At 47.2% G+C, this 18,466-nt stretch overlaps 1 protein-coding gene and 1 long non-coding RNA gene across 3 annotated transcripts in view; one reads left to right on the forward strand and one right to left on the reverse strand.

Moving 5' to 3' along the window:
• Nucleotides 1-18,466, reverse strand: part of TDRP (testis development related protein) — a 40,588-nt gene that overhangs the window by 2,515 nt on the left and 19,607 nt on the right. For both annotated transcript variants that reach the window (XM_086703038.1, XM_086703039.1), the window contains one exon: nucleotides 1,034-1,137. In XM_086703038.1, the coding sequence (XP_086559164.1) occupies nucleotides 1,034-1,137 (104 nt within the window). The remainder of the gene's footprint in view (nucleotides 1-1,033; nucleotides 1,138-18,466) is intronic.
• On the forward strand, nucleotides 521-4,889 carry LOC147581411 (uncharacterized). The gene is made up of 2 exons (XR_015249891.1): nucleotides 521-1,330; nucleotides 3,302-4,889. It is a non-coding gene; the product is annotated as an uncharacterized LOC147581411 (long non-coding RNA).

Consider the following 18,466-nt stretch of genomic DNA (forward strand, 5'->3'; position numbering starts at 1 on the left):
TAAATCATTTAGTAGGGGAACACAAACCTGCAGTGTCAAACTTGAAAGTCAGAAAAGAAAACTTGGTCCCTACACGTCAGAGAAACCAAAGGCCGTATTTTAAGAAGACATGCCAGGCGGCACACAGGCAGAGAGCTGGCTCCCAGGGAGACACTCGAGTGTTTTGAGTGCAACAAGAAACGCGGGGTCAAATTCAGAAACACAGGGATGGACATTCCTCTCATCAAATCGGTCTTCAGAAGGCTTATCACACTTAGCAGGCTTGGCTGAAGCGCTGAGTGGGGAACTCGTGGAAACCATGCCCCGTGAAGATGGGACGCTGCGATGGGGGGGCGGGGGGGGGGGCGGCGCGGAGCACCAGGATGTGTGCGTTGCGGGCTGGTCCCACAGCCGGACTGGACTGAGGGGCCCGTGCACACAGTCCAGCCACAGGAGCGTGCGGAGAGGTCACGGCCAGGGTGCCACCCAGGCGTCCTCGGGCCTCAACCGAGCACCTGGCCTGCGGTCCGGCTCGGTGCCGTTGGCAATACCACTCAGCTGTCGCTGAATTTGGTATTTTCGTGTTTAAATACACTTTTTAGAATTTCAGGTACAGTAAACGTCAATGTGTCAGTTTAAATATATTCAATTTTCCAAAATCTTTTACAGTTCACCAGTCCTTTGCATTTTTAACTTTTTTCCCTTGATTTTTTAAAGCTAGAATATCTCCATGGCTACAGGCCCTGGAAGGCTAACGCGTTCCACTTACAATTCTGAGTGCAAGAGCTCGTCTGAGGAAACGCCTTCTTCCACTTTTCCATAACCTCTCAAAAGGTCCTTCTAGCCACCCTTGTGACCTTCTCCCAGAAAAACATTTTACTCGTTTTGTCTCCTGAGTGTCAAAACTAGTACAACCCACTTCTGTCTACTCCCCGGGGAAGGAAACCCTCCTATCTGCCCGCGAGTCGGAGGGACGGACCACAGTTTTGAGGTAACGTCACCCGCGGCACCTGCCTCCCTGGAGACCATAGCACTTGAACCCACGGACACTTACCCTTTGGACTTGGGGGATTTACATCTTTCAAGCAGGTGCTGTTCATCGTCTTTATTAAACAGAGAAGTCACTTCCTTCCAGCCTCGGAAACTTGCTCCCTGAACCTAGTAAGAGGTTAGAAAAAGATAAAATCTGAGGTAGTAAATAAACAGTAACCATGGAGCTTGAAGTTAGAAAAGAAACCAGCATGGCCTGCCTTCCTCCGCCGTGTCTGCACACGGGCAGTTCCCCCTGGCTGTAGGTGACCACAGAGGTCACACACATGGCACCCGCCACCAGCATGTCCAGGCCGCCAGGGTCACTCCCCCATGCTCCGGAACAGGCTGGCCAACAGCCCTATGTTGGGACAGCCATACCAGGCTGGGGTGGGCGGGGAGGGGGTTGGAGAGGAGGTCACTTTACTGAGTCTGTCCCAGTCCAGATGTGTCTCAGTCAATGCCTGGCACCTCAGACTCAAAGGTCTGTGTTAATAAGGAATGGAGGAAAAGGCAGGTCCCCTGAGCAGGTGCCTTGTGCATGAACTCACCGAGCTGGGCCTGGATTTCTCTTGTTTGTGAGTGGAGGGGAACAGAGGGGACTCCTAGGGGGCAGACCTAGCTTTCGGATACTTTGACATGTTAAATATGTAACATAAAGTGACTGTGGACACTGGACCAAGAGGCTGCATGATGGCCACGGCTTCCGACAGTATCTGAGAACAGAGAAAATGGCTCGTTAACGAACCTGCTGGGTGACCCGATGGCCCAGCAGCCCCGAGAGGGTCCAGCCCAATCCTGAGTGTAAATGTGGGTGCGAGCTGGTCGGGGCCGCCCCATGGGAGAACTGTTCTCGATGAGGAGGCCTTTTCAGAGTGTGCAGATGAGCTGGGGAGACGGCTACGTCCTCCCGTGCTGCGGTCACCAGGCGGGGGGACGTGAGCCAGCAGCAGTGCTGTCCAGCCCCGGGGTCCTCTCTGTTCTTAGCTTCCCTGTCGACTCTGTATCAACTTCTGCATGTTAATAAATTTCCATTTGTAACTTTTCAGTCTTTCTACCGTGTGCCCTGGCCGTTCCTCACCCTCCCCAGAAGCCAAAAGCTTCTTTTACCAGGAAGGTCAGAGTTCGTGGGCTCATTCTGTGGGACATCAAATCCTTGTTAGTTCACAGATCTGTTGAAGACCTGGGTTCAGGCAGTGAGGATGGGGGTCTCTACGGACAGGTGACACTGGAAGAGGCAGAAGTCACATGGAACTACACGGACAGATGATAGATGGCAGCAGACCCACAAAGCAGAGGAGCCGGCAGTGAGTGCCCGTGTGACTTGGTGGGGCGGGTGGAACTGTGTGCAGCCACGGCCGGCCGGGCACTAGGCTCTGTGGGCCTGACGCCCGTGCCACAGACTGAGCTCTGACCACAGTGGTAGAAAACTAGACATCATTAAAGGAGGAAAGCGAGAAACTCAGGAACACCTGGAAATTAAAAACCATTCTTCTGAACAGCCAACGGATCAAAGGAGAAATTTAAACAAAAATCTTGAGACAAACAAAAATGGAAAACAACATACAGAAACCCGGGGGATGTAGCAAAAGCTGTGCTAAGAGGAAGCTCGTACAGAAACAAGAAAGCCTGCGAGTAAACCACCTAACACTGTGTCTCAAGGTGCTAGAAAAGGAATAACAAACTGAGCCCAAAGCTGGCGGAATGAAGGAAACGGTAAAGATTAGAGGAGAAATAAGCGAAATACAGAACATAAAACCGACAAATCTTTAGCTAGACTCACCAAGGAAAACAGGAGCCACGTGAACAAAATTTTATGTGAAAGACAGAAGACATGACAGCTGATAGCTCATGACCACAGGATGGTAAGAAGCTATGAACACCATACACCAGCAAACTAGATGACCTCGAAAAAATGGATACATTCTTAGAAACATACAACCTACCAAGACTGAAGTAGGAAGAAATAGAAAATCTGCACAAACCATTACTACGAAGGAGACTGAATCCGTAATCAAAAGTCTCCCAAGGAAGGAAAGCCCCGGACCAGTGGGCTTCACTGGTGACTCTACCGAACACTTTAAAAGAATTAACACTAATCCTTCTCAAACTGTTCCAAAAGCTAAAAGAGGAGGGAACCCTCCCAAACTCATTTACAAGGAAGGCCCGCATTATCCTAACAGCAAAGCCAGAAAAGGACACTTGAAGCAAAAAAAAAAAAAGAAAAAAAATGGGCCAGTACCCCTGATGAATATAGATGCAAAAATTCTCAATAAAATACTAGCAGACCCAGCTTCACAGCACGTTGTAAGAATCCCTCGCCGAGGTCAAGTGAGATTTATCCCTGGGATGTGAGAATGGTTCAAATATGCAAGTTGATAAACACAGTCCTTCACAAATGAAAGAATCAAAGGAAACAATCTTACCTCAGTAGATGCAAAAAAAGTATGTAACAAAATGCAACACCCACTCATGATTAAAAACTCAACAAATTCGGTATAGAAGGAACAGAACAACTGAGTAAAGGTAATAAATGACAAGCCCACAGCTAACATCGCACTCTGGTGAAAGGCTGAAAGCTTCTCTCAGATCAAAAACGAAACAAGGATGCTCACCCCTGTTCAACCTAGCAATGGATGTCCTAGCTAGGGCAACTGGACAAGGAAAAGGAGGAAGGGGCGTCAGAACTGGAAAGGATTATGTGGAACTGTCTCTGTTTGCAGAATACATGATTTTATATACAGAAAACCCCACAGACTCCAGCAAACCACTGTCAGGTCTAATCCACGACTTCAGTGCATCTGCAGCGTGCAAATGAACATTCAGAATTCAGTAACCTTTCTTTATGTTAACAGTGAATTTTCTAAAAAGGAAATAAAATGCTCCCCTTTACAACAGCATCAAAAACAATAAACTACTTAACAATAAATTTAATCAACCGGTGAAAGAGCTCTACACTGAAAACAACAAGACACTGGCGAAAGAAAAGTGAAGAGGACAGAAAGAGAGAGAGAGTATCCTCTGTTCACGGACTCCAGCGATACTGCCCAAATCTCCATACTTCCCAAAGCTGACTACACACTCAGTGTGATCCCTGAACGATTCCAATGGTATTTTTTTTTTGACAATCCTAAAAGTGTGTACAGAACCACAAAAGACCCCAGATAGCCAAACCACTAAGAAAGAAAAAGTGGGAAGCCCCACGCTCCTGGATTACGAAGCTGGCATAATAAAACCCCATGGCACTGGCAAAGACACAAGGACACACAGGGAACAGAACGAGCAGCCCAGAAATACACCCTTATACACAGTCACCCAGTACCTAATGAGAGCCATTAACATTCAGTGTAGAAAAGACAAGCTTCCTCAGTAAAAGTTTTCGGGAAAACTGGCCCACTGTCTTGTAGCACTCACAAAAATTAGCTAGAAATGCATTAAAGACTTAAATTTAAGACTGGAAAACCATACGGGGCACCTGGGTGGCCCAGCTGGTTGAGCATCCAACTTCAGCTCAGCTCATGATCACGGTTCATGGGTTCGAGCCCCGCGTCAGGCTCTGTGCCGACAACTCAGAGCCTGGAGCCCGCTTCAGATTCTGTGTCTCCCTCTCTCTGTGCCCTTCCCCTGCTCACGCTGTGTGTGTCTCTCTCTCAAAAATAAACATTTAAAAAATTTTTGAAGGAAAGAAAAAGAGACTGGAAAATCATGGAAGTCCTAGAAGAGAACAGGACAAAGCCCCTTGACATGGGTCGTGGTGACGCCTTTTGAGTGTGACACCTAAGGAAGGCACAAGCAATGAAAGCAAGACTACACAACTGGGACCAAACCAGAGTCTGCACAGGACAAATGACCAGCAAAATGAAAAAACAAACAAACAAACACCCCAGCCTGCAGAATAAGGAAAAAATGTGCAAACCATGTAGCTGATAAGGTGGTAATATCCAAAATATATAAAGAACTCTACCTTAATAACAACAAAACAATAATCCTATTTTAAAATGGGGAAAAGATCTGAATAGGAACCTTTCCAAGGCCACGTACACACTAAGGTGCCCCACGTCACCCCTCACCAGGGAGATACGAGGCACTTCTGTCACAATGTCCGAACTCAAAAACTAGAAACTGCAGGTGCTGGTGAGGATGGGGAGAAACCACTGGTGGGAAGGTACCTGGGTGCGGCCACTGTGGAAAACTGTGTAGAGGTTTCTCAAACGACTGAAAATGGAAGTACCATGTGATCCAGCATTTCACTCCAAGGAGGCAAAACCGACACTGAAGGGGCACCCGCACCCCGTTTTCAGAGCAGCACGAGCATTATTCACAAGAGCCAAGATAAGGAAATAGCCTGAGTTTCCACTGACGCATGAAGGAAACGTAGTACACACACAAGGGAATAGCATTCAGCCATAAAACAAGAAGGAAGTCCCGCTGTTTGTGACAACGTGGATGGACCTCGAAGGGATTGTACCAACGGAGAAATCAGAGAAACACAAATACTGGGATCTCACTTGTTAATGGCATCTTAAAAACAAACTCAAGAAAAAAGCGAACAGATTTGTGGATACTGGAGGCACAGTGAGGGGGTGCGGAATTGGAGGAAGGGATCAAGTGGTACAAACTCCCAGCTAGAAGATAAGGAAGTACGGAGGTGCAACGTACGACATGGGGACACGGCCGAGTCTGTGATACATCCTAAAAGTTCTATGAAAAGAAAAAACATCTTTCCTTCTCATGTAGGTGACACGATGTCGCTGTGCCCAGAATTCCAGCCGCCGTGCTGCACGTCTGGTGCTCAGCAGTGCTGTCTGCAGCGACACGTCCATAAAATGAGAAATGAAACAAGGGAACCTGCAAACTTCACCTCCTTGGATCAGGATACAGACCCTTATCCATGCCATCCTTCAAACTTCAGTCTCACACTTCATTATCTCCAACAAGATGTCCCCAAATTACTTGAAAACCAAATAGAGAGTCATCTGCATTGTCTTCGGTTGCTCCTCAGGCAATAAAATGCTAGGCTGAAGTGCTTTAGTTTACCCCAAGGAAGCAAGGGCAAACTCTTTAATTCCTGGCATCATGAGCAACCCCAGAAGCACCTGTTCGTGGTACTGAGAAAGCAGCGGCTACTGTCCCCAGGGGCCTGCTGCAACTCTTGGTCCAAAATGTACCAATACACAGATTTTACCACAACAGGAAAAACTACACCAACACTGAATGGTGATGGGGGCATCTGGGGGGTTCAGTCAGCTAAGTGTCTGACTCTTGATCTCAGCTCAGGTCATTATCTCACAGTTCATGGCATGAAGCCCCGAGTCAGGGTCTGTGCTGACAGTGCAGAGCCTGCTTGGGATTTTCTCTCTCTCTGTCTCTGTCCCTCCCCTGCTCGATGTGCAAACACTCTCTCAAAATAAATAAACCTTAAAAAAAAAAAAAAACAAAACACCAAAGCCCTGAATGGTGACGGATGAGCCACACCATTTCATTGGAGAGGACAAAGGGAATATTATACCAAAATACCTCTGAAAAACAGGAACTAATGCAGGGACTCCAAAGAAGAATACGATACAACACACTGGTTAAGTCCCACACGTGCCACGTAATCTGTGGGCACTGGTTCCGTCCATGTCCTGCGTAATGCCAATACTTAAAAGCAACTAAATGTGTGTACTTTTTCAAGGTATTTGAGTTCACAGGGGATTTTTAGGGGAGAAAGTTAAAAATCGTTGGGTCAGGCATGCCAATATTGTATTAGGAGATCACTGTTGTCAGTAATTATATGGTGAGAGTTCAAGGTCAGTGTGTAAGTCACCAGGTGTGCGGTGTGTGACCTGGTGCGAGTGACTTACGTACATGAACCCACGAGTGCTCTGATGCCCAGAATCGCTCACACGCTAAACGCATCTTCTGGTGTCGACGCAGAAGAACCGGAGAACCACGTTCCCAGCCACGGCGGATCGCACGCGGGGCTCCCGGGTCGCACTCTGCACCCAGGGAAGGGAGGTGACGGCGTGTGTGTTGGCGGCAGGGCCACGGGAACCTCCCCAGAGCCTCTCCTTGGCATCAGCACCAGCCAGCGTGTGCTCACTCTGCCTGAAAGCCGTGGAGACGACACCTGCTCTACAGCCTCGCTCCCAAGCTACGAGCGGCCCACGCGGGAATGGGCACAGGCTGCCGTGTCTCAAGGAACATGGAGAGCCACAGACAGGCCAAGGGTTCCAATTATGATGTCATTTTCAGAGACTTTTTCTAGACCATTCTAAACTTGAGAACTCACAATAATCTTACGTTTACACACCCAGAGGTTACTGACACACTGGTAATCCCGGAGAAAATGCTTTCACCACCCAGTTCAGGCCTCTAGGTCAAACTGTGAATCCATATCCCCGGCTCTGTAGAGCTGTCGGGCCACAGGGACAATTCTGACCAGGACACTCAGCAGCCCACAGGAAGCGCACGCTGAAAATACCTTAGAGGGACGTGGTCTGCCTCCCCGGCGCAGCCTCCGAGCTTCTCTCCACAGCAGCGGGAGTCAGAGACCTGGCCTTCCTGGCAGAGGGAGGCACTGAGCCAGTGTGAAGCCGACAGGGGCAGCCTGGTTCCCAAGCCCTGCTTGTCCCCACTGTCCCACCTGGAGGACCGGATGACAGAGACATCTTGGGTACACGCAGATGCAAAGGCAATGGTGACAAGCATCCCTCCCTCCACTGAGGGCGTGTGGCTAACCGGGGTCCTTGAGGTGGGTAAGAGTGAGATGGGCCGGCCCTCCGCCCGAAACAAGGGGCCACAGGCCGCCCTGCTGGAGAGCCGGCCTTCTGAGACCCCAGGGGCGCCCGCTGACGGCCCTCGGTCAGGCTGGGGTGAAGCGTGAGTGGCACACACGGTCCCGAGACCAGCACAGTAAGCGACCGTGTCCTGCACAGGTGCTCCCTGGGGGCCTGCGGGTCAAAGGCACTTGTAACCACAGGGCGCAGGAGCCACACGCGGCCACTCACTCTGAGGTGCACAGTCCCGTGGCCGTGCCCACGGACGGGACACACACAGGAACTCCGGACCCTTAGACGTGTGTGCACGTCTCTTCTTTCACAGACCCCGAGCATCCACACCAGCTCTGAACCATTCACATGGGTGGAAGGGAAGCCTGGGATTCAGAGGAAAGCGGATCTTTGTGTGGACGAGGCCAGTGAACAAGAAAACACACTCTGTAGTCCCAAACAGGGTCCAAACCCAATGCCCGTCAGCAGAGGGCTCAGTGAGACAGCAGGGTGCGTCTGCACCCAGCTAGAAGGGCCCACGGGCGCGACCATGACACTGCCAGCAACGTGCACACGAATCACAAAGGCAGAATGCCAACAGTCCCCACTCCCTACCGGGTGGTGCCCCTGTACGTGCAGGTGCAGCCATGTCTGGTCTTTATACAGTTAAGTGTACATGTTCACGTACATGTCCTGATGGAGCCATCCCTGCATGGGGTATTAAAGTTTTTAGATGTTTACACCTGTCTTTTAGACGTGTATCTTCTATGCCAACAGCACAGCAAGGAAAGAACTGGTTGGCTGGCAAATTAAAAAGAGACTCCTTGTTCACCCTTTGAGTGTCTTAGTTTGGGCAGTTGTAACAGACCACAGACGGAGCGGCTCACCCAACACTTAATCCTCCCAGTGCTGGAGGCCGGATGGGCAGATCTGGGGTCAGGTGAGGGTCCACCTCCTCCTGGTGCACAGACAGTGTCTTCCCTGTGTCCCTGTGTGGAGGAGGAAGGGCCAGGAGTGCCGTGGGGTCTCCTCTGTAAGGACCCTAACCCCATCACGGAGGCTGCACCCTCACGACCTCCTCTCCTCACAAAGCCCCCCCTTCTGAACTGTCACCTTGGGGCTTAGGTTTCACCGAATGAAATCGAGGGGGACACAGACACAGCCTATAGCACTAGTGAACGTATAATCCACCAAAAATGTATGTGTCTTGAGCTGCCGTCCTAAGACCTGGTAAGTCGGTGTTCCTCCTCTGAGCCACAAAGGCAGCAAGTAACTGAGTCACTGTTTTCTCAGTTCTCTCTGGGGATTATGACCTGACCCCACCCTAGCTGCACAGAAGAGGAAGTAACTCACCTTGTATCACATCTGAACTCCTGCCAGATAAGCAGACTGGCACAGGCTCCCATCGCAGCAACCCCTCTCGGCCCCGCCCACCTGTGGGAAGGGGCAGGAAAGAGGGCACGCGGTGCCCCCCACACAGCGACACCCAGGCGGCCCAGGAAGTGAAAGACAGGCAGAGCCCTCCACGTGGCCTGTCCTCCTGGTCCTTAGGTAAACACAGCTCACCAGGAAAGCAGGGGAGGCAGGGCAGGGGTTGGGGCGGGTGGGCAGGCAGGGCAAGTCAAAATGCAGATGAGGACATGAAAAGGAGACCAGACATTACTGAAGAGATACGAAGTCAAATGGGAGAAGAACCACATGCAAGAGAGAAAGGTTTAGGACAAAACGAATGTAAACGCTGTTGCGTCCAGATGCGAGTTTCACGAGGAAACACAAGACGATGGTGGGGAACGCCAGCCGCAGCAGTGCCCCCGGCACAGAACAAAACCTCTTCTCAAGCCCACACGCACACACGTGGGGACAAAGGACAGCACGCACGTTTACACCTGCTGAGAAAGACCGGTTCCAGGAGCGTGGCAAGAGCCCATGTTTTCAGCACGCCTCTGGGCAGCAGTGGAGGCCGGAGGGAGACGTCCTAAGGGACAATCACTGCGTCTAGAATTTTGTGCCACAGGTGACATGTGAAAGCAAAAAACCGCAACAAGAAATAAGAGCCACTCTCCGACCGGGGAAAGCGTCTCTCATGCTGCGGAGGAGCTCGTCCTGCAAGTGCTCCGCTCTAAATCGGCCGAACAAGGAGGGGACCGTTCACACACACAGCATGCACTCTCTACAGAACTCCTAGCCCATATACTGCAGAGTGAGCACTGCACTCGGAAGCGCGGAATCCGGTGTCTTGAGGGATAGCTTAAAACATTAAAAGTGATAAATTCTGAAGAGCAAAAATTATGGTGGAGAGAGAACGAGTTGGGAACTGCTTCTTTTACTTGTAACTTTATAGGTCTTTTTTAACTGGAAAAATAAAGAACAAGAAAAACACTAGGAACGGTTGGCATATATGATAACATCCAGTGACCTCTCCCAGCCTGGCACTCAGACAACAGAGAAAAATAACAGGCATCCAGATTGACAAGGAAGAAGTAAACTTTCACTATTTGCAGATGACAGGATACTCTATGGAGAAAATCTGAAAGACTCCACCAAAAAATGGCTACAACTGATAAAAATAAATTCAGGAAAGTGGCAGGATACAAAATCAACATAAAGAAATCTGTTGCATTTCTATGTACCAATAATAAGGCAGCAAAAACATAAATTAGGAAAATAATTCCACTTACAAATGCACCAAAAATAATAAGATACCCAGAAATAAACCTAACCAAAGAGGTAAAAGATCTGTACTCTGGAAACTATAAAACACTGATAAAAGAAACTGAAGAAGACACAAAGAAATGCAAGGACATCCCATGCTCATGGATAGGAAGGACACATATTGTTAAAATGTCAATACTACCCAAAACAATCTACAGAATTAATGCAATCCCTATCAAAATACCAACAGCATTCTTCACAGAGCTAGAACAAACAATCCTAAAATTTGTATGGAACCACAAAAGACCCCAAATAGCTGAAGAAATCTTGAAAAAGAAAAGTAAAGCTGGAGGCATCACCATTCAACTTCGAGTTATATTACAAAGCTATAGTGATAGAAACAGTATGGTACTGGCACAGAAATAGGAAGTGTATCAATACAACAGAATAGAAAACCCAGAAATGGACCCACAACTATATGGCCAACTCATCTTCGACAAAGCAGGAAAGAATTTGATGGAAAAAAAGACGGTCTCTTCAACAAATGGTGCTAGGAAAACTGGAGGGTGGCATGCAGAAGAATGAAGAACTGGACCACTTTCTTAACACCATACACAAAAATAAATTCAAAATCAATGAAAGTCCTAAATATGAGGCAGGAAACTATCAAAATCCTAGACAAGAACACAGGCAGCTACCTCTTTGACAACGGCCACGGTAACTTTACGAGACACGTCTCTGTAGGCAAGGGAAACAAAAGCAAAAGTAAACTACCGGGACTATATCAAAATAAAAAGCTTTTGCACAGTGAAGGTAACAACAAAACTCAAGGCAACTTTGCAAATGATATAGCCAAAAAGGAGTTAGTACCCAACCTACATAAAAAATTTATCAAGGGCGCCTGGGTGGCTCAGTCGGTCAAGTGTCCAGGTCTTGATGTCGGCTCAGGTCATTATCTCACTGTTAGTGAGTTTGAGCCCTGCATCAGGCCCTGTGCTGACAGTGCAGAGCCTGCTTGGGATTTCTCTCTCCCTCTCTCTGTCTCTGCCCCTCCTCAGCTTGCTCACTCGCTCGCTCTCAATAAATAAATAAATACATACATACATACATACAAAAAAAGAACTTCTCAAACCTGATATCCAAAAAAGCAATTAAAATATAAGAAGACATGAATAGAGAATTTTCCAAAGATGAGGTACAGACAGCCAACAGACACATGAAAAGATGCTTGACATCACTCATCATCAGGGAAATGCAAATCAAAACTACAATGAGAGATCACCTCACACCTGTCAGAATGGCTAATAAATTAGCAACACAGGAAACCAGTGTTAGCGAGGATGTGGAGAGAAAAGAACCGTCTTGCACTGTTGGTAGGAATGCAACCTGCTGCAGCCACAATACTGAGGGTCCTCAAAAAGTTAAAAATAGAACTACCTGATATTCAGCAACTGCACTAGGTTCTTGCCCAAAGAATGCAAAAATGCTAATTCAAAGGGATACATGCACCTGGATGTTTACAGCAGCATTACCTACAACAGAAAAACTACGGAAGCAGCCCAAGTGTCCATCGCCTGATGACACACACATGCACACACACACACTTGAATGTCACTCGGCCATTAAAAAGAATTAACAACGATGTGGATGGAGCTGAAGAGGATAATGCCTAAGTGAAAGAAATCAGCGAGAGAAAGACAACTTATGATTTCACTCAGATGTGGAATTTGGGAAACAAACCAGCAAAGGAGAAAGAGAGAGAGACAAACCAAAAAAGAGACTCTCAACTCCAGAGAACACACGGGTGGTCACCAGAGGGGAGGGGGGCGGGGGGAGGGAAGCAAGTGTTGGGGACAAAGGATACACTTGTGGTGAGGGCACCGGCTGTGGTGTGGACGTGCAAGGTCACTGTATTGCACACCTGGAACTAATATTACACTGTGTGTTAACTACACCGGAATTAAGATAAAAACTTTAAAAAATCCAGCCTTCAACATGAATTTCATAAAACTAAAAACAGCCAAGTAGAAAAATGGGCACAACAAAGGAAAAGCCAGTCTCTGGACACATGGCGTCCAGAGATGGTGACCTGGGAGCTGCCTGGGAGACCTGGGTCTCGGCCTCGCCACCTCAGGTCAGCTCTGCAAGTTCACTGTATCCACGGGGGTGGAAGAACAAAGGATCTCGGTGTCGGCTGAGCTGCTGTCATTTAAATAGCTCTCCTGTTCTGCCCCGGGTCGGGTCGTGACCCAGTTGTGATCCCTGCCAGGAGGGGATGGCTCCGCTGATGGGGCAGCGCCCACAGGGGCTCCTCAGGTTTCTCTGAAAAGCTGAGACGCTGCATTTGGGGTAACAACGTGTTCCTTTCTCTCTTTAGTCTTCTTTGTCTCGTTTAACCTTGGAACGCAGCAGTGACGTGCTAATTAAGAGTCCTGAGGCCAGGAAACAGTGACAGAAGGCAGTGTCCCTAATCAATTTGTTTACCAAGTGAGTGTGAGGATCAAGTTTACAAGATGCTCAGAGAAGGGAAGTCGGGGGCACTGCGGAGACTCCGGACCAGCACACTCAGTCCAGCACCATAAAACCTCTGCACTTAATACCCACAGACTGTCAGGAAGAGGTGGGTAAGCCGCACGCGACCTGTCAATTCCTGTGAGTGTGGCCAGCATACACCCTCAGTCAACCCACGTCTTCACACGCCAGCATTTACACTTCAGACCAATCAATGTGCCAAAAGCCAGCGAGGACGGCGGCGAGACAGCCACTGGGACAAGCGAGCTTGTGTTCTTTGCTTGGGCACATTCTGCAACCCAAAGTTAATAATAATAAACTCACTCAGAACTGATTTTAAGTGGCATTTTTAATCATTTCCCATCCCTAGAAATTTCTACCTTATGTCCTTCACAATATCTGTTTGAAAACCAAACGGTAAACTGACAGTGGTAACTACTTATTTAGAGCAAGGAGAATCTGGAGCGGGGAAGAGGGCATTTGTACTTCCCACACCCAGCCGCCTAACAAAGTACTTCGTGGAAATGAAAATTAAGCTTCCTAAATGACGAGTTAACGTTCAGTCTACACAAACCGTAACTGCATGGAGTCTTGAACGCCTGATGGAAACAAACGTGTTAATCAGAGCACGTGGAGGGCTTCGGCGATCTCACACCGAACAGCACGCACGCCTGTCTGTGGCACGGAGCGGCCTGGCGTGGCCTCCTGGGCACAGGTGCCCTCCCATCCAGCAGGCACCAGACACATTACTGCTGCGTGGGGATCCACGCGCACCTGTGGTCGGCACTCGTCGGCTTCAGTAACCGGCCGGCGGCAGGGGTGGGGGGGAGCGGGACTTGGAGAGCAGCTCTGGAAGAAAAAGACTTTCTATCCAAAGGGGCTGACCTCCTATTAAAAACAATTCACAAGCTCTGCTCAGCATCAGCCATTGCTGGCTTTCTAGATACCCCGTAGGCTAGAACAGAGCGATATCCCATGGGCTGCAAGATTTCAAGGCCGTCTGAACTTGAAAAAGTTGGTCCATTAGTTGTACCTGACGGATGTAAATTTGCCTCCTAGTTCACCTTGTGTCAAGAGCTAAAACTGGACCTAACCTTGTCTTATTTCTTGGTGGGTAATAACTGAAAATAAAGGTTTTATTTCCATGCTCTCTTCTTAAAAGTAATGAGAACAATCAAACAGGAATCATTTATCATCACGTGTTTTCTGACCTGTGTGTGCACCCCCAAGACAATGATCATATTTCATTCCCCCCCTCTTCTATTTAGATTTTGTTTACGTGGGGTTTTTGTTAAACCAGGCTGTTGGATATCACTTGGAAGGGATACCAATTACAATTAGAAAGCTGAATTCTTAACTTTTAAAATCAATTTCAAGGACATGACAATTGGCATTTCTCTCAGAAACCACGTTTTGAGTGTGGAGGTTAATTGTACGGAATGCCACTCTTTTTTTTAAACAAATGGTACAATATAAAGAAAATCCCTTAATCAATAGAGATCTCTGAGTAATAAAAAAACAGATACATAGTTTCAAAAAAGTCCGCTTTCCAAAAATAATTTTGAAGCAGCCAAAAAAAAAAAAGAATGCATGACCAACCACAGACACACACACACACACACACACACACACCAATTTACACAAAAGCTGGGTGTGAGAGCACCCAGATGTTGGATTTAACAACAACAGAAGTACTACAAAGCAGCCATTATCAATATGTTCTAACAGGACTGAGGGAAACAACGTCAAAGAATAAATAAAGGTATGACGGCAACGCTGCCCCACGAGAAAACATCAGTAAAGACACAGACGTGACCATGAAGACCAGGAAGTACAACAAATGAAACAAAAACTTACTGGCGGGTTTCAGCAGGTCTTAATTTGGAGACTAAAGACCACCCCCCCCCAACCCAAAGAAGGATCAGCACAGATCGACCACGAAGCCAACAACCAGGGACAACGAGAACGAAGTAAAACGAGGCAGCGGCACACGCCCAACCAAAAGCGCCAGGAGAAGGGAGAGTTGACAGAACGTTACCTGGCTTCACTGAAAACCAAAAACCAGTATGTCCGGAAAGCTTAACGAAGTACAAATGGGATGAACACACACCCGCAAACACACACACACCAAAATCCACCCGCCGCCGGTTCACGGGACACCGTCCCGACGTGAAGCACCAGGAGTGGTCTCCGTCCTGCAGGACTGACCTGCCCGCAGCCGGACTGCAGGCGTCCCGGGACACCCCCACTTCGGATGGAAGAGAGATAAATGCAGGGCTCCCACGATCCGTTCCGGTACCAGAACTGAAAGAAAACTTCACAGAACTAAGGAAACCTCCAGACCGAAGACTACAGGTGTCAGCCGGGCAACGGCCGAATGAAGAGACACACAGGGGAGGCGGGGGAGGCCGTGCAGGGCCTCGGCACCCTCCTCCAGAGCCGGCCCGCTCTTCACCCCCCACCCCCTGCACCTCTGTGTGCTCACCAGCCACAAAGCTCCACTAAGTCTCGTGTGCAAAGTTTTTATTGGAGTTTCATGCTGCAGGCATGACTGACTAAATCACTGGCCAGAAGCTAGATTTCAACGTCCAGTCTTCTCCCTTCTGGAAATCTCAAGCCTCTCGTCACAGGCCTGGTCCTTCTAGTGACGAATCCTCATCTTCAGTCATTGTGTTAGCAAAACAAACGCTCCTCACATTCAGGAAATCTCAAGGATTTTAGAGCCTCTGTGCTAGGTATCAGGAGCAAGGACCACACACATTTTTTATTACACCACACAAAGACAAGGAGAGAATCTTGAAAACTACAAGAGAAAATGATTAGTCGCTTACCAAGGAAGCCCTAGGAAGACTGGAAGCTGACTCTCCCAAGACAACAGTAGAGGCGAGCAGGCCGTGGAGTATCACATCCAAAGCACCAGCAAACAACGGCTGTCAAACAAAAATCCTTACCCATTAAAGCTATCTTTCAGAAAGAAAGATGAAATCAAGACTTCCCTAGATAAACAAGTTTGAAAGAAAAACAAGTTTGAAAGAATGTGTTGCCTTACAAGAAGCACTACAGGAAGCCCCTTGGGCTAAAAGCAAGTAACACAGTGAGCAGATCCACAGGGAACACAAAGAACATGGTAAGGAGATGAGGTCATTTCATATAAAACACAGTATAAGGCCTCCTTTTTTGCCTTCTTATAATTAACTTAAAAAAGTATATAATACAATATGTATATAATACAATGTTGGGCCCACAACATCTACAAATATAATGCATGTGTAATGTATTTGCCAGTAACGACATAAAGGAAGTGGGTGGGAAGAAAAGTGTACTGGACTAATTACTACAGACAGTAAGTGATAAACTAAAACGTTATGTGAGAAAATACACACAACGCAAAAGGGAACAGAAGAGAAATAGAGAAGCAAAAAAACCTGGGACACAGAAAACAAAAAGTAAAATGTCAGATGTAAACCCCACCACAGTGATACTATTACATGTAAGCGGATTAAATAATCAGTCAAAGGCAGAGACTGCCATACTGAATTATAAAATCTGATCCTACTAAAGGGGGCCTACAGGAAACATACCCTAACTTCAAAGATACAGGAGACTGAAAGTAAAAGGAAGAGAGATCATAGAAACAAGCAACCACACACACACACACACACACACACACACACACACACACACACACACACAAGCTGGAGCAGTTCCATCAGTGAATAAGATAAACATTAAAATTTCAAAAGTTGTTGGGGCGCCTGGGTGGCGCAGTCGGTTAAGCGTCCGACTTCAGCCAGGTCATGATCTCGCGGTCCGTGAGTTCGAGCCCCGCGTCAGGCTCTGGGCTGATGGCTCGGAGCCTGGAGCCTGTTTCCGATTCTGTGTCTGCCTCTCTCTCTGCCCCTCCCCCGTTCATGGTCTGTCTCTCTCTGTCCCAAAAATAAATAAAAAACGTTGAAAAAAAATTTTTTTTAATTTCAAAAGTTGCTAAAGATAAAGAGAAATTTCATAATGACAAATGGATATGACAATTAAAGACATACAGACTCATAGTAACAACAAAATGCAAAAGGAAAAACGGGGGCGCCTGGGTAGCTCAGTCAGTTGGGCGTCCGACTGTATTTCGGCTCAGGTCATGATCTCATGGTTTAAGAGTTCAAACCTAGTGTCGGGCTGTATGCTGACAGTGCAGAGCCTGCTTGGGATTCTTGCTTTGTGTGTGTGTGTGTGTGTGTGTGTGTGTGTGTGTGTGTGTGTGTGTGTGTGTCAAAATAAATAAACTTAAAGTTTAAAAAAATAGGGGCGCCTGGGTGGCTCAGTCAGTTAAGCAACTGACTTTGGTTCAGGTCACGATCTCAGTTTGTGGGTTTGAGCCTCACGTCGGGCTCTGTGCTAATAGCTCAGAGCCTGGAGCCTGCTTCGGATTCTGTGTCTCCCTCTCTCTCTGCCCCTCCCCTGCTTGCACTGTCTCTCTCAAAAATAAAATAAAACATTTTTTTAAAAGTAAAATAAAAAGGAAGCAAAACCAGACAGAAATAAAGGGAGAATGAGATAAGCCAACAATGAAAGCTGTGCCACTATCAAACATGAACACCCCTACACATACAATAAGCCACAGGAGCAACAAAAACACTCCAACAACAGAGCACACTCTGAAGTGTGCAAAGAGCAGGGTACAGGAGGGAATGTACACCAGACCCAGAACAAACCTCCTTATATTTGTTAACAGGATGAACTACTTCTGAGTAGGTTCTCTGACAACAGTGGTATGAGATCAGAAATCAACAGCAAGAAAACTCACAAATACTGGAAATTAAACAACACATTCCTAAACAACCACCGAGTCAAACAGGGACCGAAAAGGGAAACCAAAAATAGTTTGAAATAAATTACAGACAAGACACAACCTACCCAAACTCATGGGATTCAGTTAAGCAGTGCTTACAGGAAAATGTTTACCTTTAAATGTCTATATAAAGAACAAGGATTTCAAATCAATGATCTAAACTTCCACCTCAACACTGGAAAAACAAATAACCTAACACAAAGGAGAAGGAAAGAAATAAAAAAGATGAAAGCAGAAACCAATCAGAGAAAAGAAGATAACAGTTAACAAAAACAAAAGCTGGCTCTTTCAAAAGATCAACAAAATTGACAAATCTTTAGACTGACCAAAGGAAAAAGAGAGGAGACTCAAATTACTAGAATCAGTAATGAAAGAGGAGACATTATTATTGACTTTACAAAAATAAGGATAATAGGGATGCTTGGGTGGGCTCAGTCAGTTAAATTGAGGCTTGATTTTAGCTCAGGTCATGATCTCAGGGTTTGTGAGTTCAAGCCCCGAGTCAGGCTCTGTGCTAACAGCACAGAGCCTGCTTAGGATTCTCTCTCTCCCTCTCTGTCTCCACCCCTCCCCCATTCACAGTCTCTTGTGCGCTCTCTCGAAATGAATATTTTTTTTAAAAAACCTTAAAAAATGAGAACTCTGAACTGTATGTCAACAAATTACATAACACAAATCAAATTCCTACATAGACACACTA

Source organism: Puma concolor, chromosome B1 (genome assembly GCF_028749965.1).
Source record: "Puma concolor isolate L17-30 chromosome B1, mPumCon1.1.hap2, whole genome shotgun sequence".
Lineage (NCBI taxonomy): Eukaryota > Metazoa > Chordata > Mammalia > Carnivora > Felidae > Puma > Puma concolor.